Here is a 27,678-nt window from a genome sequence, read left to right as displayed (position 1 = left end):
AATTCTAGTTTTGTCTCCATCCTCCTCCTTGCTGAGTTCTACAAGGGCAACACTGAGAATAAGGGGAAGCTAACAGGCAGTGCGGCCATCCCCTGGGCTGGTTGTAAGAAAGAAGACAGGCAGGTGGGGGCTGGCTGAGAGCAGACTGAGGTTGGTGGGGCAGCTCCCCATTCTCCCTAATGGACCGACCTCTGCTGCCAATGCAAAATTAGGATAATTTGCATCAGAAAATGTTCTGTTCACCTAGAGGGTGATTTAATTTAGCATGTGTATTTTACTTGTACTTGTAAAAATGGCCAAGCTTGCCTAATATTTAATTTGTAATTGGCATCCATTCATTGCTACTAATGAACTTACGAAATGAAAAACTTCCACAGAAAAATCAAGCACCAACTGGAAAATTTTCTGGCCCACATCACTGCCAGTAAGGTTAGTAATTTCTGCAAAAGATGTGCTTGCTATTCCTTTCCAAAAGTCAGGAGAGCAAGGCTTGACCAAACTGCCTGCACTAGACTGCTCCACAGAATCCACTTGGCCTGCTGGGGGGAGGGGGGGAGGAACTAAAGATCTGGCCTGCTGGGCCAAAAAGGTTCCCCAATCCCCACCCCTGCTGTAGAAATCTAAAACTCTTATTAATCCATTGGGAAACAATGAAGTATCCAATGCATGTAATAAGGGGATGGGCAAAGGACATCTTTGCTATTTGAAAAGATGCCATTTTCTTTGTAAATTTCACACAAACCCTGTATCATTTAAAGGCAATGATCTTAAAACTATGAAACAATAGCTAAACTTACTTGGATGAAGCTGACAAAAAAAAGTGCACTACCCCACCTTCTCAAGGAAGTACTTGTGGAAAAATTGAATCCCCCCATTCTGCTTCTTTAACTTTGAAAGAACACTGTGATCATGGAAACCGGTCACTAACTAATGATGTAAAGCACACAACTGTTAACCAAACAGATGCATCTTATTCATTGTCTTTGTTTGCTCTCTACGTGTTAAAAGTCATAAAAAATTAAAAACTGGACTACAACTTTCACCATTGCTGACCATTGGCCATAGTTCCCCATCCCTGGGCTAGAGTGTTAGATTGAGACCTGGGAGACCAGGGTTCAAATCCCCACTCAGTCATGAAGCTCACTGGATGGCACTGTCTCTCAGCTAAAACCTACCTTGTAGGTTTGTTGTGATAAGATGGGGAGGGGGACAACTATGTACGCCACCTTGAACTCCTTGGAGGAAAGGTGGGAAATATAAATAAATAAATATACATGAAGTCATTTTTCACTTTTGAAACTAGGTAAGGTGCAGAACAAAGACACATGCACATCCAAACAGCAAACAGCTTCGCTGTAACAAATGCCTATCGCTCTTCTGCCTCTCCGGAGCCACCGCCCCTGCTAACACCACCTCTTTCTTGCCAATAATGATAATGTTATTTGTTATTTAATGTTATTTGTTATTACAATGTTATTTGTTATTCAATTTAATTTTTGTAAATTGTATTGCTTTTATTGTATTTTTATATTGTATTTTTATACCTGTGTTTATTTTTCTTTGTAAGCTGCCTTGAGGGCCTTTGGCCGAAAGGCGGGGTATAAATAAAATTTAATAATCATCATCACAATAATAATCCACACACAAGTCCCTCTTAAAAAAAAAATAGTGCAAAGCTACCCCATCACCCTCGGAACACTATCCCATTTCTTTCTGTTACTGACTATGTATTACACATTGGCATCACTTTTTCTTAGAGTGTGCTACCCAAATGTGTGTACCTAACCTCTTTCCTAAGGGGGAGGGCATGGAAGACTAAACAGCGTACAAAGGCAGCAGATGCTAACTGCTGACCAGTCACTTCCTTTGCTCTCTCGGGGCTACTTTGTAGACTTCACAGCTCAAGGGCTTTAGCACAGTACACAGCGGCTGTGATCCCCTGGCTAGAGTCCCAGTTGGCTAATCATTTTTGCCTGGTCATGACAGTTTTGTAAGAGAGAGCAATGTGCTAGAGTTATCCAACCAGTGCAAAAGGCTAGAGGCTTCTTTTAATGGGGGCCTGTATGTGCCTGACAGCCATAGTATGTCCTGCTCACTACTTCCCGGCAACCACACTGACCTCAGCGGCAGATGCATTACAACAGCCTCCACTGTTGTGGTCCAAAACATCTGAGGGCACCTGGTTGACAACGGCTGCATAACAAGATAGAACAAAAAAGAACTATTCATGGTGGTATAAGCTTTCATGGGCCAGATGTGATCTGATTAGATGTGATAAAGTGAACTCATCAAACAAGATAATGTGGATTCTAGTCTAGCCCAAGGGACATAACGGCATCATAAATGTGTTTATCTGTAACAGGTGTGAGAATCTTTGGTCGCTTCCAGACTGTCGCTATTTTCAGGTGTGATTCAATCACATACCAGCAAACTCAGGTTGCACACTTAAAGTTGACTTGGCACTCTTGCACAACAAACCCCTTCCCCCCCCCCAAAAAATGGTCTTATTGCAATATGGGAAAGATAGAGTGCCAGTGTGGCGTAGTGGTTAAGGTGTTGGACTATGACCTGGGAGACCAGGATTCAAATCCCCAGACGGCCATGAAGCTCACTGGGTGACCTTGGGCCAGTAATTTCCTCTCAGCCTCATGAAAACCCTATTCATAGGGTCCCCATAAGTCGGAATCGACTTGAAGGCAGTACATGGGAAATAATGGGGAAATGCACTGGAATGTGTGGGGCAACATTTGCATGACAGAACATCGAATATCCCCATAAACAAATGAGAAAGAATGCTCAATAAATAGCCAACATCATCTAAACCCTTTGCGCAAACAAATCAGTATGAATACTCATTAAAGAGATAGTGTGGAGGCAACCTTTGATGTGTTTGCTGCCGCAGATTCACACAGCTACTCTGATGAAAGTGATTACAGGCCATAATGCTGTGGTCCAGCGTCTGTCAAAAAGGACTACAAATTGCACCGTTAATTATATTCTTCTTAAGCAGAGTCTATGCCTGCCAGTATCTATGGCAGCCTTTTTCAACCAGTGTGCCTCCAGATGTTGTTGGACCACAACTCCCATCAGCCTCAGTCAGCATTGCCAATGGTCAGGAAAGATGGGAGTTGTGGTCCAACAACATCTGGAGGCACACTGGTTGGGAAAGGCTGATCTATGGGGTCATTTGTGCCTCTGTTGCCCTTTCCTGCTGCAAACAGTATCTTAGGGGAATTCTACAATCATTGCTAAAGCCCCCACCCAGATTGCAGCAAAATTAAGAGAGCGTTTGAGAGAGACACATCAGAATTTCTAGGCTGTGGATCTAGCTATTCCCTGAACCAGGAGGACTCCTAGGGTTAGCTGTACTGCCGACTCTTTTTTCAAGTGCCAGTTATTTGCATCATTTCCTCTATGTCCAAATTAAGTCTTCCCATTCTTACGGAGTTGTAGCCCAAACCGCACACTACCTATGCACAAAGAGAGGTAGCAGCAGATTCGGGACAAACTGAAAGTTAGCAGATGCTCCAAAAAAAGGGAGGGGGAACCACTAAGGACTGGAAGGAGATCCCCCAAACAGCCTAATGAGGACTCAATGGCACGGAATGTTGAGAAACTGAGAGGAAAAAGATTGACAACCAAGTGGGAGGGGGAATAGAATGGAGTGGCTGGAAAGGGAGGAAGGAGAAAGAGAGACATAGATATAAAAAGGTTAGAATGAATCACCTCATTGTCTGGACGGAGACTATCATTCATTTTTCATTTCACTGGCGATCACTCGTGACCGAGTAAGATTGTCTTCCAATATAAGGTCTTTAACAGTGGGTCCGTAAGTGACTGTGGAGGCCAATTCTGGATCCACACAGCCTCCTACAGTAAGGACATAAGTTTCCAGATGGAAGGTGGTCGCAATGAGGATTTGTTTGACGTGCCTTCCGCTTTGTCCCATTCGCCCTGTATTTGTGCTTCTTCAAAGTCCATAGCACCTTTGATAATAGCCGACTTCCATTTGGGACGTTCATGGGCCAAGACTGCCCAGTTCTCGATGCTCATGTTACATTTTTTTAGATTCGCTTTAAACCTTATTTACTCGCTCCTCTTAAGGCTTCTGGGCTACTCTTCTTCATAGTCCCTCCTTCCAGCTAACTGTTTTTCATCACATTGAACACCGAGTGCCAAATGTTACTGGTTACTACTGTCCAGGGAATTGCACAATGAGCTGCACATGCCCAGTGGGACTTGCATTTCTCGGACAGCAGCTCGCTGCATGCATATAAGTACATTTAAAAGGAGGGCGGTCAGGTTAGCAGCACAGGGAGCAGTGGGTCGAGATTTGGCAGCGCATGCAGGCAGAGCAAACTGCCACGATGGTGACACCCTGCACTCGGTCACGTTGTACGAGGCAGCAACACCTTCTCAAATCTGAAATCTAGCCCCCTTGCACAGTCTTTCCAGATACCAGCTGATCCTGTTGGGCTCCTCTGGACCACCTGTTTCTTGAGCATTCATCCAGATTTGCTTGCACAAAGCTCACACAGAGGTTAGGCGATGTCCGGTCTTTGTTGAGCATTCGTTCTGATTTGTCTGCGAGGCAATTGTACAATAATCAGCATCTATCCTGATCGGCTTGTGCCGGTTTAGATGTCTTCCAATTAATCATTTGTTCACATCCCACATTTATCAGTGCATTTCCCCATCACTTTTCTAATTTCCAAAATCCTTTTAAAAAAAACAAAGGTGGATTTGTTGTGCCAGGGCAGCAGAGTCCTTTAATAAACTTAAATTGTGCAAACCTAAATTCCCAGTATCCACATGAATCCCTCTCATAAAATAGTGATGGTCTGGAGGCTACCACTGTTAGACTGGACTTACCTAATGAGCTTTCCCCTTCCCTTTTTCCTTGCATCTCAATTTTAAAAACAAAAAAAAGGGTTAAAATTTTATAGAAAATATTTTTTTAGGGGTGGGGGTACGCTTGGCATCAACATTCAGCACCCTCAGGTAGCTGCCTGGCAGGTCCCACTGACACTGACATCTGCCCTGAGTAGTTGGGTTTGGGAGCAACTGTTTACATTTCCCACAATGCACTGGAAATAGCTCTCCTCCAAGGCATTGTGGACACAGTAAACAGTGGCTCCTGCAGCCCAAGGCTGACTGGAACTATTGCTGCGGCTAACTGTTGCCCGCAGAGACCTACTGATGTAGGAGGGACTCCATGAGAGTGCACTTTACTGAGGACCACCTCAAACCTGGAGCAGGCCTGCAAAGCACATATAACTATGAAATTCACTAACAGAAGATGTGGTGTGATTTCCCACCACCACACGCACACACTTAGATGGCTTTAAAAGGGGATTAGACAAATCAGTGGAGGAGAAGACTATCACTGACTACTAGTCATGATGTCTAAACGCCAGGAATAGTCAACATGGTGCCCCCCGAGATGTTGGACTACAACTGCAGCAACCCCAACAACGGCCAGCAATAGTTGAACAACTGTAGTTGAACAACATCTGAAGGGCATCACATTGGCTACCACTTTCTCCGGGATCAGAAGCAACCTGACTGTATGAATACCAGCTTCCAGAGAACAGTAGCAGAAGAGGACTATTGGGCTCATGTTACCTTGCCTGTGGGCTTCCCAGAGGTTTCTGGTTGGCCACTGTGGGAAACAAGATGCTGGACTAGATAGGCCTAGCTCAGGAATGGGGAACCTGTGACCCTCCAGATGTTGTTGGACTCCAACTCCTATCAACCCCAGACGTCATGGCCAATGGTCAGGGATGATGGGAGTTTATTTTTTTTAATTTATAAAAATATTTATATACCATTATTCGTAACAAAAATCAAAAGGCTATTCAACATATATAAATACAAGATAAAACCATATAAAATTTTAAAATCAGAAATCATTAACTGCAGAGCTGCAGAGACTTCTGGAGGACCATATATATCCCACCCCTGACCGAGAGAGATCAGATCCAGCAGGGTTTTCCTTATGTACGTAAAGGGTTGGCTCATCTATTGAATGACCCAGCAATAACCTGCAGATTATGCACAAGGAACACCATAAAATGTATGTGTGATTTGCCGGTTCTTCAGAGGCCCTGATCACCTCCCCAAAAGCAGAGAGCAAGCACATTACACCAATATTCCTAACCAAGGCACATTCACCTGGGTCTTTTCATGTAACTTCCTACATGCGCACTCCCAACACTTAATGGCACATCCAATACCTTGGCTTGGAATTGGGCCCATCAAGGTGTAAGCACCGGCCCAAAGACTTCAGAACTGCCCAGTTAGAGGGATTATTCATGAGCCGACACAGAATCTTCATCTGAGGCATTCACAGTGCCTGACACAGACTAGACTATGGCAAGAATAGATGTATAAGGTTTACTAGATCTTATCTCTCTTGATTATTGCTTCAAGAGGTACCACTGCATTTCTCCAAGCACTTGCCAGAAAGTGTACTGCTGGTCCCTAGCGAGTGATAAGTCACTGGAGGGAAACATAAAACCCATCACAGGGTTCCTCCAACCCAGGTTTACCACAATGCTAGTGCAACATGAGAGATCCCATCCCTACCCGATGGGTAAGTGCTGCCCAAACCAAACCAAAGCCTAGTAAAGGCCTTCAAAGTGCCGTTGTCGTAACTAAAGAACCATTTTGTGGGCTTACACTTTTAATTTGCCTGGGCTATGTTTAGCTTGCAACGCCTCCTGAGGGAAAGGCTGAGCCTCCTTCCAGCTCGGTTCATTAAATGGGGCTTATTATCTGAGCAGCTACAGGCATGCCAGAGCCTCAGGCATTTGCCTGCTTCCTAGAGTGCTCCCTTGGGTGACAGGTGCTGACACCTTGGCAGCAACAGCAGCTCCTTGGCAAATTCATTTGTTTGCTTCTGTGAGGGGGAAATCTCTGTAGGCCAAGATGAGACTTTGGGTGTGATGAGCAAGCTGCTTTTTGTTTTTGTTTTGGTATGAGTTTTAACAGATTTCTAGGCCACCCTAAAGGTTGGGGATGGGAAACTTGTTTCAACCTGAGGGCAACCTTTTGGGGGCTACAGGCTAGTGGTGAGCAGGGCCACAGGCAAAAGTGGGTAGAGCAACAAACGTACATTTTACCAGAAGGGAATGTGGGCCTGCTCAGCCTAAAAAGGTTTCCCCCTTGAGTGCTGTGCAGAAACATCTCCACAGGAAACGAGGCAAACAAATGCATATGGCGGAATATAGGATATGGAGGGGGAAGGAAAAGCAGATCGAAATGCAGAATGAAATAATGCAAATAGCTGCAAAGATATACAGCTATTCCAGAAGACCTTTGCTGGAAATAAAGGTGTCTGGCTGGCTGCCCACAAGACTCTGGCCAGCAAGTAGTGACTGTGGCAAAGGGCACCTGCAGTCCACTAGCAAGAGTCCAGCAGGCAGCTACGTCCTTCCAGGAGGCAGCGCAATACAAGGTACTAAGTATGCGCCCTGGGAAACCAGCAGGCAGAGAGGAACGGTGGCCAGCAGTCGCGACCATGTCCGTGGAGCAGCAACAAGCTGTCACTTTCTGAAATTTCCATCCGGTTGACGTGAATCCAACTCCTCCAGCACCTAACCCTGAACCGACAAGAAAAAAAAAAAGGCAAGGCAGCTACAAATTGCTCTGCTCAGTTTCGCCTGGGATTCAGGTCCCCATTTCTCTACCTTGTTTTGTGGACAACTTCTGATAGTAGCGCAGGGATGGGGAACCTAGAGCCTTCCAGCTGCTGTTAGACCCATCCTCCCTGACCATTGGCCATGCTGGATGGAGCTGATGGGAGCTGGAGTTCAACAACAACTGGAGGGCCACAGGTTCCCCATCCCAGCAGCAGGGATGCAGTCGTCTGGGGTCTTGGGGGGGTGTCTTAGACCCCTTACCTTTTTGGGAGCAGCGTCCCAGTAGGGTCCCTATGTCTCCAGCATCCTGTGAGGCAATCAGCATGAAAGGGGAGAGTGTTAGCCACTGAGAAGAGTCTTCTAACATTCTTCCTTGTCCTTTCCTGGTGACTGGAGCCAATCAGAGTGCAAGATTCTTCTCAGTAGCTAACACTCTCCCCTTTCATGCTGATTGGCTCCTAGGGACATCTGATATTGTGGAAGAAGGCATTAACCAGGATTTCATTCTCAACCTAGTAGCAAAAGAGGGGGAAAGGAGGGCTGTGGCTGTGACTAACATGAAGGAACCCTGCACTTCTGAATTTGCCACTACACGACTGGCACCTTTAAGTGAGCACCAAAGATTATTTGGGGTTTTTTGGCTTCGGCATAGGAAAACTGTGCCTTGACCAGTTCAGTTTTGAGCATTATGAAGTCCGCACCAACTCAGTATTGTGGTGCAGACTTCAGATTTCCTTCACTTGTGTATTCTAGCTGAAATGATTCTGGAGGGCATCACAGCAGAGTTGCAGCCATACGCTGAGGTCCTGTGTCAGTTTCAGAGAGTAATCCTAAGCATGTTGACTTAAAAGTAAATCCCATCAAGTTCAATAGGATTTGCTTTCTTGTAATTGTACTTTGGGGCTGCAACTTTAGATTGCAATTCTATGCCTGTTTCCATCAAAGTAAGGCTCCACTGTAATGAGCAGAATTTCTGAGAAAACATGCATGGGATTGTGCTATGGTTTGCATGATGCATATCAGATCATCAGCACAGACACAAGGGATTGAGGGCCAAGTAATATATGCACTCTCTACTATATGTCCATTTGTGTCCATGAAAAGTACTCTTGGGCCCAAATTGTTCTTAGAGAGTCAGTAGAGTGGTCCTAATAGGAAGCGAAATGTGGTATAAGATGAGATCAGAACGCCTTTTATCCAGAGCATCCCACATTGTTAACACTGGAAATAGGAGGTGCTAGGTACGGAAGACTCATAGTACATAACTACATTCTCTTTTAGAGAAGTTTGGTGGAGTTTTTCTTCATATTCAGTGTTTAACTGATCAAGAAGGTTTGTGGCCATGAAGCAATCTAACTCCCAACAAACATTAACTAAGAAGCCCACGGTTGTGGATACAGGTTCTTAAATATAAAGCTGTTGAGGGAAAATCATCCAGAGATTTTGAATAAGGGGCTATGCTGATGACACCCAGCTCCATCTTTCTATTTCCATCTAAATCAGGAGAGGCTATCCAGATGCTGGAGTAATCTCTAGAGGCAGCAATGGGCAGGGTGAGAGCCAATAAACTGAGTCTGAATCCTGACAAGATGGATTCGATGATGGGTGATCCCCTGCATTTGAGAGCTGGCTAAACAGCTCTCTGGCTAAACAGCTGTCCATGTACTGGATGGAGTTGCACTTCTCCTAAAGGAACAGGTATGTAGGTTGGGAGTGCTCCTAGAGCCATCCGTTATTTGAGTCCCAAGTAGCACCTTTTTCCAGCCCTGGCAGGTTCGCCTGCTACAGCCCTATCTGGACTAGATAGACTTGCAAGTTGTACATGCTCTGGCAACCTTCCATTTAGACTCTTGCACTGTGCTTTACATGGGGCTGCCCTTGAAGATGGCCTGGAAGCTACAGCTGGTGCGCTGGTGCAGATTGTGCCTGCCAGATTGGTGAGCAGCCCTGCAAAACAGGATCATGTTTCACTGATCTTCAGAGAGCCGCACAGGCTGCCTGTTTGCTGCAGGGCAAAAGTCGAGGTGCTGTCAAGGTGCACAAAGCCCTGTGAAGTTTTGAAGGAGCACCTCTCCCATTTTCTGCATGCCTGTGCCTTAAGATCTGCAGGAGAAGGCCTGCTGGTGGGCGCATCGATGATGGCGGCTTGTGGGCGCCCAGGGCAGAGCCTTCTCCGTTATAACCCCAATTGTGGAATTCCCTCCAGGTGGAGATACAATTGTCCCCCACACTATTGGCGTGCAGACATCAAGTGTAAGACCTTTTCATTCCTTCAGGCCTTTAGAGGATCACTCAGCTGACTGTTGGCTGTCATTCCCTGTTGAATTATTTGCTGCTGTACATTTGTTTTAATATGACATGGTTGCATTTTATTTCAAATGTGATATACTGCCTTGGGAACATTTATGTTGAAGGGTAGTTTAAAAATATAATTAATAAGTAAGCAAATGCAAGTTCAGGTTTGCTGTTCCATGGAGCATCTACCTGGGGTCACTTCTTCAAGCTGTAGCTTTTTCTTTTCTTTTTTTTAACGAAACCATTTCTTCAACTGTGTATGCAGGAGGCATCTTGACTGCTATTACTTTGCTTATAGAAGATGTGGATGTTGTGATTTAAGTAAAAGGAGGGTGTGGTTCAGGGAATGACACATGATAGAGCCAGTCCTCATCTAGACATTTGGACAAGCAATTCTAAATTGTATCTGCTGTTGCTTCCACAGAACCTTCACAGTAGTTGCAAGTATAACCACGTCACCACCATAGCCCCCATTGCCAATGAAACAAATTGATGCCTCAAGAGAGCCACATCAGAGGTCTGGGTGGCCAATTGTGAGAAACCAGGGACTAGGTAATCTTCTAGTCCTGTGGCATGTCAGTAATCCATACCCGATGCCTGGCTTGCCATTCAAACAGAAAGATGTAGGGGAAACTTGGGAGGAGCCTCACCCATCCGAAACTGCTTTACAGTGCAAGCAATGCATCTAATGTTGTCAATGGTGGCTTCAAAGATAGGCACAGTTACAGCAGGATCCTATGCAGGTTTGCTTCCCATGTACCAATAGGGTTTAATCCTGAGTAAATTACTGCCTTAAAATAATTACTACTGATTAGGCATTCTTCATCACTAGGTAGAAGACACTGCTGCAAGGGGTAGTACTTAGGAAAACTTAGGAAGGGCAACAGGAGACAGCCTTCGATTGATTACCAATGACATGGTTATGGGCAAGACATCAGATGGGGTGGGGGGAATATCACCAACATCTGCCTGGCTCTAACTAGCATGTATTAAAGGGCTTCGTTACTTCTGAACATCCTTTTATCCCATTCCCATTAGGCTGCTAAACGTGTGGAATTTCCCCTTCCTTTTTAGCAGAGCTTGTACTTGATATTAGGGATGGGGGAGAAATTTGATTCAGTTCACATTTAAAGCCGAATCTGTCAAATCTGCCCTTTCTAAAACAATATGAGAACTGAAACACAGCCATCCTTCAGCATTTGCACTTGTCTAAATTGCATTATGTAGTTCTCCAGCCAGTGTTTACAAAAATGCACATATTCAGGGGAAATGTGCATAAAATGAATATATTACTGGAAAAATGCATTTTATAAGGAGAAATTGCTTGCAAACATTGTGTGCATTTGTCGAAAGCTGCATACAAAAAATATCTTTAGGAGAAATTCGCACTAAAACGCTGAAGAATTTTCATGAGGAATAAACAAAAATCACAAATGGCTGCAGAACTGAATGTAAGACTGGAGAAATGAGAACTGTAGAGGACTGAGATAGACAGATCTTTCCATCCCTGCTTGACAAATATCTAGAGAGGTGTGAGGGCACGAGAGCATCCTGCCATTTGACCTGGAAGGAAAGCTTTACTACTTCACTCCAAGTATGTGGAAAGGGACTGTAGTTATTCAGTGCTGAGTGATATGCATGCTATACCTACTTAGAAGTCCTTTGTTTTTCTGTAGACTTCTACTTGATACTTGCCTCAGTGACTATGAATACTGAACAAGGGGATAGATGTTACTCTTCAGATTAATGAATGTGTGGTACAAAGGTATGATCGCCTATATACAGGGCATGGGTGGGGAACCAGATGGCCCTCCAGATGTTTTTACATCACAGAGGGCACAGTAAACTGCCTTATACCAAGGCAGACCATCAGTCCATCTAGCTCTGTATTGTCAACACTGACTGGCAATGGCTATCCAGGATTTCGGACAGGGGACACTCCCAACCCTACCTGGAAACACTGAGGATTGACCCCTTTTGCATGCAAAGCACATGCCCTACCACTGTCTCTGCAGCACCAGGTTGTCCTGGCAGAGTTGGAGGTTGGATTCACCTGAGTGCATAGTCACTCCATACAATCTACATTAATTGGCAGCTCAAAGCCAGAGAATCTGTGCTGCAAAGTTTAGTGTAGATCTATTACATACGGTACAATGGCTCATTCAGCTGATCTTCCTGCTAAGTCTGGATTATTCGTCCCCCGTAGGCACAGTGGCCATGCCATTTTTTCCCCTCCTGCATCAAACAAATAAGTCAGGGGTGGGCAATCTGTAGCCATCCAGATGTTGTTGGACTTCAACCCTTATTAGCCCTAGCCAACATGGTCAATGGTCAGTTGAAGTCTAACAGCTGGAGGGTAACTCACAAGTTCCCCACCCCTGAAATAAACAAATGGAGCTGGACCAGGTGCGTTATGTACAACTGCATAGGTCAAGAGTTCCCAAGCTGTGGCCCGTGGACCACCTGTCGTCTGCAAGATTCATTCAGGTAGTCCTCAACGTATCTGCACTAAATATTCATATTGAGTTTTAATTGCATGCCTGTTGCTTCTTTTGTTTCTTGTATTTCGTTGTATTACAATTTGAACGCTATGGAATGCCAATTGTAATGCAATAAAACATAAGGAATAAAAGATGCAATGAAATGCAATCAGAAATCATACAGCATCTAGCACAGCACATTACAATTGCAACAACAGGCAGAAAAGTCATTAAGTGGTCTGCCAAGACCACCAGCAATTGTGGTCCACGGGGAAGAAAAGGTTTGGGAACCACGGGCACAGGTCACTGTTGATGCTTCGTGATCCCACATCATGCAATGATGATCTCTCCCCTCCTCCCCCTCGATATGAATGATATGGTACTTTGTTCCCATCTCCGGCTGCGTTGGGGTGGCAGAAAGAGAAAAATACAAAGCAGTACAGCCTTAACTTGAATGTGAACGGCAGCTACAAATCCGATTGCCAGGAGGCTATAGCAATCTATCAGACAGAATAATATTCCCAATAACAAGTAGTAAATTCACTCACAAACCCAAACTTAAAAGAGCACCCTGACAGGCACAAAACACTTTCATCCTTTCATTGGTCCGAAAACTAATTCTGCCTCTTCTCTAGCATTGTACAAGGCACTGGTGCCTGAAACACGGTTTATGAGAATGAGAAGGGGTCTGCTCAAAACAAAGCTGGCAGTGCAGAGAATCACATCAGCTCAATAAATCCAGAAAGGTGCTAGGAACTAGGACACACAGAGCCAGAATTTCATAAAGGTAAGTCTGTGCCAGGTCCCCAGAGATGGAAGGAAACTGGCTTTGGCAGACTGAAACAACAGAGTTATGTGGGAACTCGGGCTTGTTGAGGCCTAATGCTCTTTACAACCTCTATAGCACGTTGGCCTGTTTGTTTCTCTGAGGCAATTTCATGCAATCGCTGACGAAAAAGCAATTCATGGATGCAGGTCCTGAGCTTGTTTCCTTGGAAACACATTCCTTGCAGGGTGGCAAGATGAGGCTGCCTTTGTAGCAGCAATCAATCCTGCCTATCACACAGGGTTGTCAACTGACCAAGAAGAAAACCAGTCCAGCTTGCTCTTCTGCCTTTAATAGCAGCCTGATCTGTAGAAATTGGAAGGGAACACTTTCCACAGCACAAAGATAATAATGTTACCTGGTTGGCATGTATCTGTTAGTTAACAAACATCTGTTACAATATGCAGATCAAGCAGCTGTTTCAGGCACAGGGACTGGGGAATAAGTTGGCAACATAATGCCTTACCTTTAGGAAATAATCACGGCAATGTGTGCATGTGTGTATGTACAATGTATTTATACATACAGGGCTTTGCAAAAGTACTCGGGCCCTGACCAATGCTCACATATTACTGAATTACAAATGGTATATTTTAATGTCATTCTATATGATATTTTATTTTGAAACACTGAAACTCAAAATCAATTATTGTAAGGTGACATAGCTTTTATTTTGGGAAGTGTTTGTAAGAAACATAAAAAACTGAAACATGTTGCTTGCATAAGTATTCAACCCCTGTGCTGTGGAAGCTCCCAGTTTACACAGATGAAAGAAATTGCCCTATCGAGGACACAGTTACCCTACCATTGGCCTCCACCTGTGACCCATTACAGTTGCTGTCACATTGTCAGGATAAAAACCCCACTGTTGAAGGATCGGTGGTCAGGCTGTGGATCTGAGGAAAATGAAGACCAAAGAGCATTCTACAGAAGTGAGAGATGATTTTATAAAAAAAGGTAAGAGCAAAAAAGGCATTCTTAGGAAGCAGAAAACAAGATGTTTCCCTCTTCATAATACTGGAACCTGTGGACCATCCAGAGAAGCTGGATGTTAGAAGATTCAGGACAGACAAAAGTACTTTTTCACTCAGCGCACAGTTTAAATGATGGAATTCGCTCCCACGATATATGATGGCCACCAACTTGGATGGCTTTAAAAGATTATTAGACTAGTTTGTGGAGGAAAAGGCTATCAAATGCTACTAGCCATAATGGCTATGTTCTACCTCCACTGCCAGTTGCTGGAAAACACAAATGGGAAGAGTGCAGTTGGACTCAGGTCCTGCTTGCCAGCTTTCCATTTGGTTGGCTACTGTGAGAACAGGATACTGGACTAGATGGGCCTTCAAACTGATTCAGCATGACTCTTATGTTTTTTTCTGAACAAGGCAACAGAGTGTTCACATTGACTTCACTGGTGATCTCTTCCCCTACCACCACCACCAGGGGGGGAAACTCTCAACATTTCTAACATCATTTACAGACACACAACATTTCTCTCTACAGCCACAGCTGGAAGAAGCTACAGCCAGAAATATTTATGGCTCAAAGGAGAAGGAGCTACGCTTGCTTGAGATATAGTCTCAAGAAGTCTTCATTTTCTTCTAAGGCAATTGTGCTCCTTGTGTGGACATTTGTCTTGACAAGACTGGAAGGTTGGGAGACAAATGGATATTGTACATACCATCTTCCATCCCTAGGACTTTGCTCACTTTAGCTCCCCAAACTAATGGATTCTATGAAGTTATGTCATATTTGTGTATGTCCCTCCAGAAATTCAGGTCTGTCAGATGAAAAGTGTGTTTATTGTGTTGGCTGTGACCTTTTCCTACAGGTGAACAGAAGAGATTATCTGTACCCAGCAAAGCATTCAAAAAGTTTTCCCTCAGCACTGTATCTATTAGACATTGATAGGGTAGCAAGAAGCACTCACCACCATCATTCCCACTGCACAGGCTACATACAGACAATAATTATGTAATACAACTTATCTTTCTGACTATTGTGGCTATGACTCCAATTCAGCATGGGAAGCTTGGCATTGAACAAACATAAAACAGGCAAGGAGAGAGAGGCTCACACAGAGGAAAATGTTGGCTTCCCTAATTGCAGCTGCATCTCCTGGCCTTTTCCTAAATCAATGGAGTGTTGAAATGGACTAGACTGCATTGCAGGCAGGCTTAATCAATTTCATTCCTAAGGGAAAACTTAAAAGATTGTTTTGAGTCAGTCTCTTGCTGAGAAGTAAAAAAAGTAGCCTTGCACTTTACCTTTTTTTTTTTTTAAAGAGGATATGAGCCCCCATGAGTCCTCTTGAGTACTACATGGCAAAAGGCTATTATCCTATTACTGCAGCATTTGCAGTATAATGCTGAAAATAAAAGAATGGCCAATACAGATTGTTTTTTGTTTAAATTGTACCGTAAAGTCCACACGGAACACAAGAGCAGCCTTGCTGAATCGGGCCAAAAGCCCATCTAGTCAGCATTATGTTCTCACAGTGGCCATGCAGTTGCCTATGGGAAGCCCCCCAAAAGGAGCTGGGTGCAACAGCTCTCTCCCCACATGTGATTCTCAGCAACTGGTATTCAGAGACACACTGCCTCTAACAGTGAAGGTAGAAGAGAGCCATTGTGGAAAGAGAGTTGATCTCCCTGGACCCAATCAGGGCCTTTTAAATCACTCCTCTCATCTGTGGCTGTTAAGAAAAGAGACCCATTTTCTATGGGTGGAGCTCACAGTTGCATAGAAAAGCCAGTGACCAATGAATGATCTAAAGAGAATCAGCAAGAAGGAGGAGCTGAAATAGCCTAATTCCATTTCATAGACAAGGGATCATGGTTAACAACTTCTACATAAAAGATTACCAACTGCAAACGTAAAAGTTCAAATCAACTTCTACAAACTGAAAGGAAAAACACTATCAGTTATGTCTGGAACACTGGCACCATCTGGTGGCAAGCACAGACACTGCAACCAACTGATAAAAGTAGTCAGCCGATTGCTTATGTTGCTGTTTATTTATATAGTACTATAATCAAAATAAGGACAGGTTCCTTGGGGAGCTTAACAGTCTGAACTTCATCTGTGCATGAAGGCAACAGAGGGAGAGAAGGAAAAGATAAGGCTACCAGGGGATGGATATGAGCAAATGCAGCTGCATTCAGTCTTTGTTTTCAGTGGTTTTTTTGCAAGAGGTAGTAAGGAAGGACTGGGGAACCTGTGGCCCTCTGGATATTGCCGGACTATAATCCCCATCATACCCGACCGTTGGCCGTGCTGATGGGAGCTGGAGACCAATAACATACAGGTTCCCTTTCTTAGGGGCATGGGGGCAACTATGGAGTAAAATCAAAGGCTCTACAGAAAATGTGGGTTTTGAAAAAGGATTGGCAGAAGGCACATGGAAACAACAGAGTTCCCAGCAAGGGAGAACAGGCAGCATTGTTTAAGGGAACAGAAGATGTTTTGGTGCTTGAGTGAGATTGAAGAAGTGAAGGACACAGTTCGTTGTATAATAGGAAATAAGGTGGGGAGAAAGTTCTAGTGAAATCAAAACCCATCTCTAGCCAAGAAAAACCACCTAAAAAAATTGAAGTTAACCCCTAAGCATGATTGATTGGGTATCCCCATAATACAAGCATCCCTGCCCCATCCTGACATAGTTCGGGACATGGATAAGCAATACGTTTCTTCTCTCTTCTGAAGCTCCTTAGAGCTTGCTGAGTGGTACTTCCACGGGTTCTCTTTGGAGCCTCCAGACAACCTGGATCTGGTCGGCCACCCTGTCTAGTTCCTGGAAGCCAGACAGGCTTCTGCTCTGAATGTATTCCATGAGGGCTGGCTGCAGGACAGTAATGGGAATGCTGAAGTTCAGGTGAGGGTATGTCACTCCCATGCTGTTATCCCTGGTGTTGCTGGCAACGATACCTGGAGTTGGAAGAAAGGGGTGGGTAAGAGGGAAGAAGAAAAAGGGCAACATTGGATTGTATTCCAAATGTCTCAATCACCAAGTGAGATCAGACCTATCTCCATGGTCAGACAATGATTACAAGATTAATAACCCACCAAGGCTGCTGTCAGACACAATCAAATTGTCGAAGGTTCATTGCAATTGTGGGATGAGCGGCTATATAAAGTGCTTTGGCTTGGCAAAGGCAAAGGGGGGTGGCAAACCATGCCACACACAGTACAAACAGAGCAAAGAGCCCTGTTTTTGCTGGCACATGATCTGTGTGGCCTTTTCTGCTGTTGCCCCAAGACCCGGGGAGGTCTCGGCCAGGAGAGGCCCATTTTGCCCCCTCTCCATCTGCCCTGCCACCACTGCACCAAGCCTTTTCTTTCTAGCAGGCATTTTGCTTCTTCAGCTGCTGATTTTAATCTGCCAGGTCTGTTAGTTTACTTTAAAGGGTTGTGTCCAATGACTGTATGACCAGAAGACAGCTCACACAACCAATCTTTCCCTTCCCCTCTTTGCCCCTGTGGCCCTGGACAGCTATATTGTATGGGGCTGCAGGAGGAAGTGTCCAAAAGTGGGTGGTGGAATCTTACCCCAATGTGTGTTAGCACAAGATCCCTCCTCCAAGGTTTGAAGCTAACAGAGCTCCTGCTGGTGCACAATTCCACCGGCCGATGATGGATCGCCTCATATAGTACAGCCCCCTGCCCCTGAATGTTCAGGGGGCTTTTCCTGATCCGCTGAAAAGGGCTTGCAGAGGAGTACAGAAAAGATTGGTCGAAAAAGCTGGCTTCCTCTTACACAGCCATCGGATACAAGTCAAAGTTTTTACATTTCGCTTTTTATCAGTTATTATTTTTATTGATGTGTTTATTGGGTAGAATCCAATAATCCAAGAAGCACAAACTAACTTCTGCTTGCATACAGGACTTCACCCTCCTCACCCTGCAGCCCGTGTACTCACAAAATCTGTTCCAGAGGGTCACCCAACCCTCTGGAGCAGATTTTGAGGGTGCCTGGGGCTGCAAAGAGGAAGAGAAGACAGTGAAGTCCCATTGCATTAGCGGAAATCCATTCTATTTGCACCCAGACAAAGGTGGATACAACCAGTTGTTAGCTGCCCTGAACACTTATATTCAAAGCTGGAATAAAAATGCCTCAAATAAATAAAATATAAACAACATGGGGGTTTAGAACTTGTGTTCTCAAAACTAAATTCCTTATTCTTTGTAACTGTTCAGGATTTCTATAGCTTCTCACATCTAAAAGGAATCTTTGGAATTCCCTCCCCTTAAATACTAGACAGGTGCCCTATGCGTTGTCTTTTTGGCGCCTACTGAAGACCTTCCTTTTTCAACAGAATCGCCTTTTGTTTTTAACGATGTTTTTAAAATATTTTTCTTTCAAGATGTTTTGTTTTTGAGATGTTTGAAGATGTTTTTAGTGTTTTGTTTGCCACCCTGGGCTCCTTCTGGGATAAAAATTTGATTAATTAATAATATATTTAAAATGTGGCGAAGACTCTTTCTCGACAAACGGAGACCCTGTTCACCGCGAAGATTTCACCAAGTGCTGCTTCCATACTTAAACCAGTTCTTTGCATGCTAAGGGGTAGAAACTTGCTTTCCTTAAAGCTGTAATTATCAAAATATAGAATTCCACTCTTGCACCAATTTCTATACCCACACAGTGAGACCATAGGAGAGAAGGGAAAAGAGTGACTATACTATATACCTAGGAGTTTCCCGCTGTGTGTGGCAAAGAGGGCTCCCCCGCTTGAGCCACCATGAACTGCACAGGTTGCCTGAAGCATCACAGGCTCATCTTCCACAGTGATCACCGCTGACAGGATCCCTGATGTTACCGATGGGCCGCAGGTCTCACCAAAGACACCAAAGCCAACAATACTCACATCTTCTCCTGAATGAGGAACACACATCAAAGTGGCAAAAAGTCACACCAAAGAACCACTTCAGAGAGAGAGAAAAAAAGAGACTCCAAAGCTCCCAAGTCTCTCTATGGGGCAGAACCACAAGGAGAATTGTATTGCAAAACGGAAGTGCAAGAAGTGAGTGCCCTGCTTGCCACAGAAGGCACATTTTATGGATTTTTGTCACTTGCACTGAACCCATCATATAATTCACTTATTCTGCCATAAAGATTCCAAAAGAACAGCATAGGATTTGCACAGAAACTTGCCTGGGGGAATGTCAACACATGGGGGGTTGGACACACTTAATTAGTGCAACAACCACCACCCCATGCACACACCCCAAAATGTATAGCTTAGACTTTGTACCTGCTTACCTGATGATATTCAGGGGAAGGAGTCTAATGAGATTTTTAATACCGTTTTTCCATATAAACTTAGTAGCCCAGACTATTAAAGGGCGTTTATTTCCCATAATAAATCACAAGAATCACTCCACTGTGACCAAAAGGAGCTGGGTGGCCTGTCCAGCTTTTACCTGTATAAATCTCTGATGCCAGCCCAGGCTCTGCAAAAGTGGATAAACCTTGCTCTAATTCCAGCAGTGCTATGTCATAGGGAGAAGAGTCCTTGGTAGCAAACACCACTTTCCCGTTAGCTACAGTAGCCCTAGGAGCAAACAGAAGGAAGTGGTTAAGGAGATATCAACACAGATTCTTAGAATAAACCATGATTTTGTTCAACCGGCATAACTTTTAACAAGATGCAAGGTCTATTACACAAGTCCATTAAAATAAATAGGGGTTATACCACGTTTGCCTGATGTCCAGTAAAGTGCCTTAGAAACAAGTCTCACTGATGTTTCTAAACGTGGACTGATTGGCACCTTCAGAAGATGCAGGGGTTGCAGAAACACAAATGCTTCTTTTGATCACTTTACAGGGTGGCATAAATTTGCCACATGTACATGCCATGGCCAGTCCTGACACCCTAGAGTACATATACCTGAACATAAGAACATAAGAACATAAGAAGAGCCTGCTGGATCAGGCCAGTGGCCCATCTAGTCCAGCATCCTGTTCTCACAGTGGCCAACCAGGTGCCTGGGGGAAGCCCGCAAGCAGGACCCGAGTGCAAGAACACTCTCCCCTCCTGAGGCTTCCAGCAACTGGTTTTCAGAAGCACGCTGCCTCTGACTAGGGTGGCAGAGCACAGCCATCATGGCTAGTAGCCATTGATAGCCCTGTCCTCCATGAATTTGTCTAATCTTCTTTTAAAGCCGTCCAAGCTGGTGGCCATTACTGCATCTTGTGGGAGCAAATTCCAGTTTAACTATGCGCTGAGTAAAGAAGTATTTCCTTTTGTCTGTCCTGAATCTTCCAACATTCAGCTTCTTTGAATGTCCACGAGTTCTAGTATTATGAGAGAGGGAGAAGAACTTTTCTCTATCCACTTTCTCAATGCCATGCATAATTTTATACACTTCTATCATGTCTCCTCTGACCCGCCTTTTCTAAAAAGCCCCAAATGCTGCAACCTTTCCTCGTAAGGGAGTCGCTCCATCCCCTGGATCATTCTGGTTGCCCTCTTCTGAACCTTTTCCAACTCTATAATATCCTTTTTGAGATGAGGCGACCAGAACTGTACACAGTATTCCAAATGCGGCCGCACCATAGATTTATACAATGGCATTATATCGGCTGTTTTATTTTCAATACCTTTCCTAATTATCGCTAGCATGGAATTTGCCTTTTTCACAGCTGCCGCACACTGGGTCGACATTTTCATCGTGCTGTCCACTACAACCCCGAGGTCTCTCTCCTGGTCGGTCACCGCCAGTTCAGACCCCATGAGCGTATATGTGAAATTCAGATTTTTTGCTCCAATATGCATAATTTTACACTTGTTTATATTGAATTGCGTTTGCCATTTTTCTGCCCATTCACTCAGTTTGGAGAGGTCTTTTTGGAGCTCTTCGCAATCCCTTTTTGTTTTAACAACCCTGAACAATTTAGTGTCATCAGCAAACTTGGCCACTTCACTGCTCACTCCTAATTCTAGGTCATTAATGAACAAGTTGAAAAGTACAGGTCCCAATACCGATCCTTGAGGGACTCCACTTTCTACAGCCCTCCATTGGGAGAACTGTCTGTTTATTCCTACTCTCTGCTTTCTGCTTCTTAACCAATTTCTTATCCACAAGAGGATCTCTCCTCTTATTCCATGACTGCTAAACTTCCTCAGAAGCCTTTGGTGAGGTACCTTGTCAAACGCTTTTTGAAAGTCTAAGTACACTATGTCCACTGGATCACCTCTATCTATATGCTTGTTGACACTCTCAAAGAATTCTAATAGGTTACTGAGACAGGACTTTTCCTTGCAGAAGCCATGCTGGCTCTGCTTCAGCAAGGCTTGTTCTTCTATGTGCTTAGTTAATCTAGCTTTAATAATACTTTCTACCAGGTTTCCAGGGACAGAAGTTAAGCTAACTGGCCTGTAATTTCCAGGATCCCCTCTGGATCCCTTTTTGAAGATTGGCGTTACATTTGCCACTTTCCAGTCCTCAGGCACGGAGGAGGACCCAAGGGACAAGTTACATATTTTAGTTAGCAGATCAGCAATTACACATTTGAGTTCTTTGAGAACTCTCGGGTGGATGCCATCCGGGCCTGGTGATTTGTCAGTTTTTATATTGTCCATTAAGCCTAGAACTTCCTCTCTCGTTACCACTATTTGTCTCAGTTCCTCAGAATCCCTTCCTGCAAATGTTAGTTCAGGTTCAGGGATCTGCCCTATATCTTCCACTGTGAAGACAGATGCAAAAAATTCATTTAGCTTCTCTGCAATCTCCTTATCGTTCTTTAGTACACCTTTGACTCCCTTATCATCCAAGGGTCCAATCGTCTCCCTAGATGGTCTCCTGCTTTGAATGTATTTATAGAATTTTTTGTTGTTGGTTTTTATGTTCTTAGCAATGTGCTCCTCAAATTCTTTTTTACCAGCCCTTATTGTCTTCTTGCATTTCTTTTGCCAGAGTTTGTGTTCTTTTTTATTTTCTTCATTTGGACAAGACTTCCATTTTTTGAAGGAAGACTTTTTGCCTCTAAGAGCTTCCTTGACTTTGCTCGTTAACCATGCTGGCATCTTCTTGGCCCTGGCGGTACCTTTTCTGATCTGCGGTATGCACTCCAGTTGAGCTTCTAATATAGTGTTTTTAAACAACTTCCAAGCATTTTCGAGTGATGTGACCCTCTGGACTTTGTTTTTCAGCTTTCTTTTTACCAATCCCCTCATTTTTGTGAAGTTTCCTCTTTTGAAGTCAAATGTGACCGTGTTGGATTTTCGTGGCAATTGGCCAGTTACATGTATGTTTAATTTAATAGCACTGTGGTCACTGCTCACAATCGGTTCAACAACACTTACATCTTGCACCAGGTCCTGGTCCCCACTGAGGATTAAGTCCAGGGTTGCCGTCCCTCTAGTCGGTTCCATGACCAACTGGTCTAAGGAATAGTCATTTAGAATATCTAGAAACTTTGCTTCTTTGTCATGACTGGAACACATATGCGGCCAGTCTATGTCCGGGTAGTTGAAGTCACCCATTACTACCACATTTCCTAGTTTGGATGCTTCCTCAATTTCATATCTCATCTCAAGGTCTCCCTGAGCATTTTGATCAGGGGGACGATAGATCGTTCCCAGTATTAAGTCCCTCCTGGGGCATGGTATCACCACCCACAATGATTCTGTGGAGGAGTCTGCCTCTTTTGGGGTTTCGAGCTTGCTGGATTCAATGCCTTCTTTCACGTATAGAGCGACTCCGCCACCAATACGTCCTTCCCTGTCCTTCCGATATAGTTTATATCCAGGGATAACCGTATCCCACTGGTTTTCTCCATTCCACCAGGTCTCCGTTATGCTCACTATATCAATGCTCTCCTCTAAGACCAAGCACTCCAGTTCTCCCATCTTGGTTCGGAGGCTCCTAGCATTAGCGTACAGGCACTTGTAAGCAGTGTCTCTCTTCAAGTGTCTTTGGCACTTGTGGTTAGGCCTGTGGTAATTTTGCTCTTCTGAATTTATATCCTGTGCCCCTGCTCTCACAATGCCTACTTCTAGGCCTACCCCTTTTAAAATTTCATCATTTCTTTGGTTTTTATCCCAGGGGGGAGGTTTATTCCGAACCGGACCTTTCTCAGCTCCTGTCGGGTTTCCCCCCTCAGTCAGTTTAAAAGCTGCTCTGCCACCTTTTTAATTTTAAGTGCCAGCAGTCTGGTTCCATTCTGGTTCAAGTGGAGCCCGTCCCTTTTGTACAGGCCCGGCTTGTCCCAAAATGTTCCCCAGTGCCTAACAAATCCAAACCCTTCCACCCGACACCATCGTCTCATCCACGCATTGAGACTGCGAAGCTGGGCCTGTCTGGCTGGTCCTGCGCGTGGAACCGGTAGCATTTCAGAGAAAGCCACCTTGGAGGTCCTGGCTTTCAGCATCCTACCTAGCAACCTAAATTTTGCTTCCAGGACCTCACGGCTGCATTTCCCCATGTCGTTGGTGCCAACGTGCACCACGACCACTGACTCCTTCCCAGCACTGTCTACCAAACTATCTAAACGACGGGCGATATCCGCAACCTTCGCACCAGGCAGGCAAAACACCTTGCGGTCTACACGCCCATCACACACCCCACTGTCTATGTTCCTAATGATCGAATCACCCACTACAAGGATCCCTCCACCCTCTGGAGATATATCCTCGGCACGAGAGGATAGCTGCTCATCCCCCAAGGAATGGGTCCCTTCTTAGGGATCATTTCCCTCTTCCTCAGCTGGATGCTCTCCTTCCCCGAGACCATCGTTCTCCATGATAGCAGGAGAGCTATCATCGTTGGAGTGGGACACAGCTATAACGTCCCTGAAGGCCTCCTCCACACACCTCTCTGCCTCTCTCAGCTTTTCCAGGTCCGCCACCTTGGCCTCAAGGAAATGAAGTCGTTCCCGGAGAGCCAGGAGCTCATTGCACCGAGAGCATACCCACGACTTCTGTCCAACAGGCAGATAAGTCGTACATGCTGCAGGCAGTGCAAAACACTGGAAAGCCCCCACACCCCTGCTGGCTTCTTACCTGCATAGTTTTGTTTAAGGTTTATTACGTCAATGGGTTGAAAAATGCATACAGCCAGGAATATGACTTAGCCACATTTAAGGATCAGTATGCTGGGCACATGAGAAGTGTTCTGTGTGTATATGTACAAATATTATGCATGAAGCAAGCTATTCCATTTTTCCTTTTTAAAAAGCAAATAAGGCACTGTTTTAAAATAAAATTGAACAACTGCTTGTTTCCAAGAACATTCACCTGAAATGGACTTTAGCTTCAAATGAACAACTCAGCCAAAGCTCAGATATCCCTCGTTTCCAAGGAAGCATCCACTATATTTACACTCACGTTTTGTATCGCTTTTCAATTCACAGGTGTTTGTTTCTCCATTACTGATATAATGCACTGAGTGGGGATTTCAGGATATATGTAATTTGTTCCTCTGCAAGCTCACTTCTAACAAATATCCAGATTGGCCCCAAGTCTACAACAGACCCCAGATCTATGCTTTTGATTGACCAACTGATGATTTAATGCTCATGATTTTTCAGCCCTTGGGGAAACTAGAAGATGTAGGAAAGCCAACAGAACTAGAACTCAGTATCTCTCTGTACAGATGAGAAATCTGACATACTTTTCCAGGCTGGGCTGTACCCTTACACAGACATGCGATGCTCCATTAGCCACATGTCGACAGGTCAACACAAGCTTTGAATTCACCATAACACCAGATCCCCAGGTCAGGCCATGTTCCACCAGAACCACAGCAGACAGCATTTGCTCATTCAGACCATCTCTGGCTACCACATTACTATGAGCCTTGGTCACAAGTTGCATGGGGTTCAACCAGGTTTTCAGAGACTGGTGAGGCCCAGAAAGGATACTCCCAATATAATCCAGAATATTGCTGATGGCACAAACCAGTGTTAGGCCAACCCATTCATTGGATTTCCAACAAAGTGGAGCTACAATTATTCCAACTAAGTGAAGGCTACTTCCCAATATCGCATAGACACCTCCACCTTCAGTGCCAGGCAAGCACCGAGCATCAGTCAGGATCAGAGTGTTGCTTTCTCCGGCCATGTTGCTCACTATCCCTTTGCTAAGGGTGTTCATGAAGATGTCGGGGCAAAATGACCCAAAAGGGGAGCCACAGGTAAAGACCGGATCTCCCTTCCTCAGCATTTTGGCTGGCACACAGCTCACCCAACCCACACCGTGGAAATCGCAATCCAGGATTCTCAGCAGGGCAAACCAGTGCAGGAAACGCACATCATCCACAAGCACATTGGATTCCTGTTCAGCCACATCTCTGCCAAAATGCCATTGTTCAGAAGCACTAAAGACTCTGGAGAAAGCATCCTGGAACTGCAGACAGGGGACCATCATCATGAGTTCGGCCTTGTGGCGTTTCATGTCACCAGGTGTCTCATGCCGATTTGAAAGTGGGTTGAACCTCAGAACTGAGATGTTGTCCCCCATGTCTCCACCTAGCCAATTCTTACTAGTTTTGCAGCAGCGTTCGCCTGGCCTAAGCACCTGGATCTGGATGTCTGGGGAGAAGCTATCAGCCAGCAAGACATTGCGCTGGGGCCAGTCTTGGTACTCAGAGGCCAGGAGGAAAGGGGAGAAGATGGCTCCATGGCAGAGAACAATGCCTGGGTCGGGAGTCAAGAGGATCCCACTGCCGCTCCAGGGTCCTTGGGACAAAGGTCCGAGAGCGCCGCTGGTAACGCGCGAGGAAGAAACACAGACAACACAGCCAGCTCTCTCTGCTGTCAGTCGCAGAGTCACGGCCATTCGGGTGGGTTTTCCTTAGCAGCGCTGGGAACGAATGCCATCCACCATGGTACAAAGCGGAGAAAAGAGCACGTCGGGAGAGGGACGAATTCTTACAAAAGGGAGGGAGAAAGGAGGGAGCTCCGAAGTTGCGAAAGAAAGTTCAGACGAGCGAATCACGTGGGAACTGACCCAGATCCCCCGCCCACGTGATACTTCGGTGCCCGGAAAGACTAAGTATAAAATTCACGGAGATACCCTCTCCCGTGCGCCCTGCATGAACACGGCCCTGCTGCAGCGCAGCGACAAAGTCCACTCTGGCGCAAAGTCCTCAGGGCCCCACCCCCCTGCCCACATTCAAGAGGTTTCCAAACAGCGAAAAGCGGGCGAGCGGCTTTAGCCGGAGCCGGAACAGAACAGGACGAGCAGGGTCAGGTGGGAAAAGGACCCCCTCCTTATTGGCTGCGCTATCAACAAGCCAGCTGCGATTGGTTAAAGTGACTCATGAAGTGACTACAGACGTCCTCTGCGATTGCCTGCTTTCTACCTTGTCCAAGATTTCATTGCAGGATCGGGAGCTGGTTGGTTTGAGAGCTACAAGGCGGGAGTTTAGTTAGACAAGAGCCTTCTAAATTAAAAGTTCTCAAAGAGGCGAGGCATCTTTCTTGGAAAGAACTGTGGCTGGCTCAGGAATATTTCAGCATATCCACACTATGATTTTAAAATCAATTTAGCAGCCGTTATTTCCCCCTTTCCAAACCGAACCTTGTGAATTGTTGTTGCCTATAACTACACTGGTTCTTTGAAAGCAGCTCAGACTGCAACCCTGTGCCTAGGGTGGCAGGATGGGGGGGGGGAAGGACAGGGCTATTCAACTACTCAAGAAGTTGCAGGAGCCCTGTCCCTTCTCTTTTTCACATTGCACATTCTGAAAGAATTTAATTTATATACTGCTTTCGCTTCTATGATGAATTATCAAAGCGGTTTCCCTATAAAATATAATACAATGTAATCAGTCACGGAAGAGGAGAGTTCTGATCATATGCAGACTTTTTCCTAACCACACTAATCAAGTACCGCCTTTGTAAATTTATATAATGTAGAATTAAGCTGTGTTCTAGAATTAAACGTGGTCTAGCGGTTCGAGTGTCGGACTAGAATATTAGGAACCAGGGTTCAAATCCCCACTCAGCCTTGAAACTCACTGGGTGACCTTGGGCCAGCCACAGTCTCTCAGCCTAACCAACTTTACATGGTTGTTGTGAGTGAAAATGGAGAGGGAAGACAACCATGTACACCACCCTGAGGTCATTGGAGGAAACGTGGGATGTAAATGTAATGATGATTTCTGTTTTTTTAAAAGGTACAGCCAATGTTGCAGGTTCGTATAGCCTTCTTTTATAGAATTGCATCCCTCAAGTGGGAAAAAAAGAAATTGGAAAAGTGGCGAAAATGAGTCGTGCTTTCTGCAACCACCTTTCTGCCGACTTGCTGTGATTGGTTCTTCTTTCTATGCGGCACTTCCTAATAGGTACAAACTGCTGAAAGACTCCTCCCCGCAACCCTCCCCGTGAGGTTTGGAAGTATCGCTGTCTACCCATTAAAACTCTGCTCTGGTTCCAAACAATCGTCTGTTTTCATGGCTTTCCTCTTACCAGAACCGATTTTTT

General features: G+C 44.9%; 1 protein-coding gene across 1 annotated transcript; it reads right to left on the bottom strand.

Moving 5' to 3' along the window:
• Nucleotides 1–13,872: 13,872 nt before the first annotated feature.
• TYSND1 (trypsin like peroxisomal matrix peptidase 1) lies at nt 13,873–26,359 on the bottom strand. Its single transcript, XM_061635289.1, has 4 exons — nt 24,864–26,359; nt 19,671–19,801; nt 18,937–19,122; nt 13,873–17,174 (listed from the first exon to the last, which is right to left on the bottom strand). Exons 1-4 carry the CDS (start codon nt 26,027–26,029, stop codon nt 16,957–16,959), a joined length of 1,701 nt encoding a protein of 566 aa, XP_061491273.1. The 5' UTR covers nt 26,030–26,359; the 3' UTR covers nt 13,873–16,956.
• Between the last annotated feature and the right edge of the window lie 1,319 nt (nt 26,360–27,678).

Source organism: Rhineura floridana, chromosome 7 (genome assembly GCF_030035675.1).
Source record: "Rhineura floridana isolate rRhiFlo1 chromosome 7, rRhiFlo1.hap2, whole genome shotgun sequence".
Taxonomy (NCBI): Eukaryota; Metazoa; Chordata; class Lepidosauria; order Squamata; family Rhineuridae; genus Rhineura; species Rhineura floridana.
This window is presented reverse-complemented; position numbering and strand designations above follow the sequence as displayed.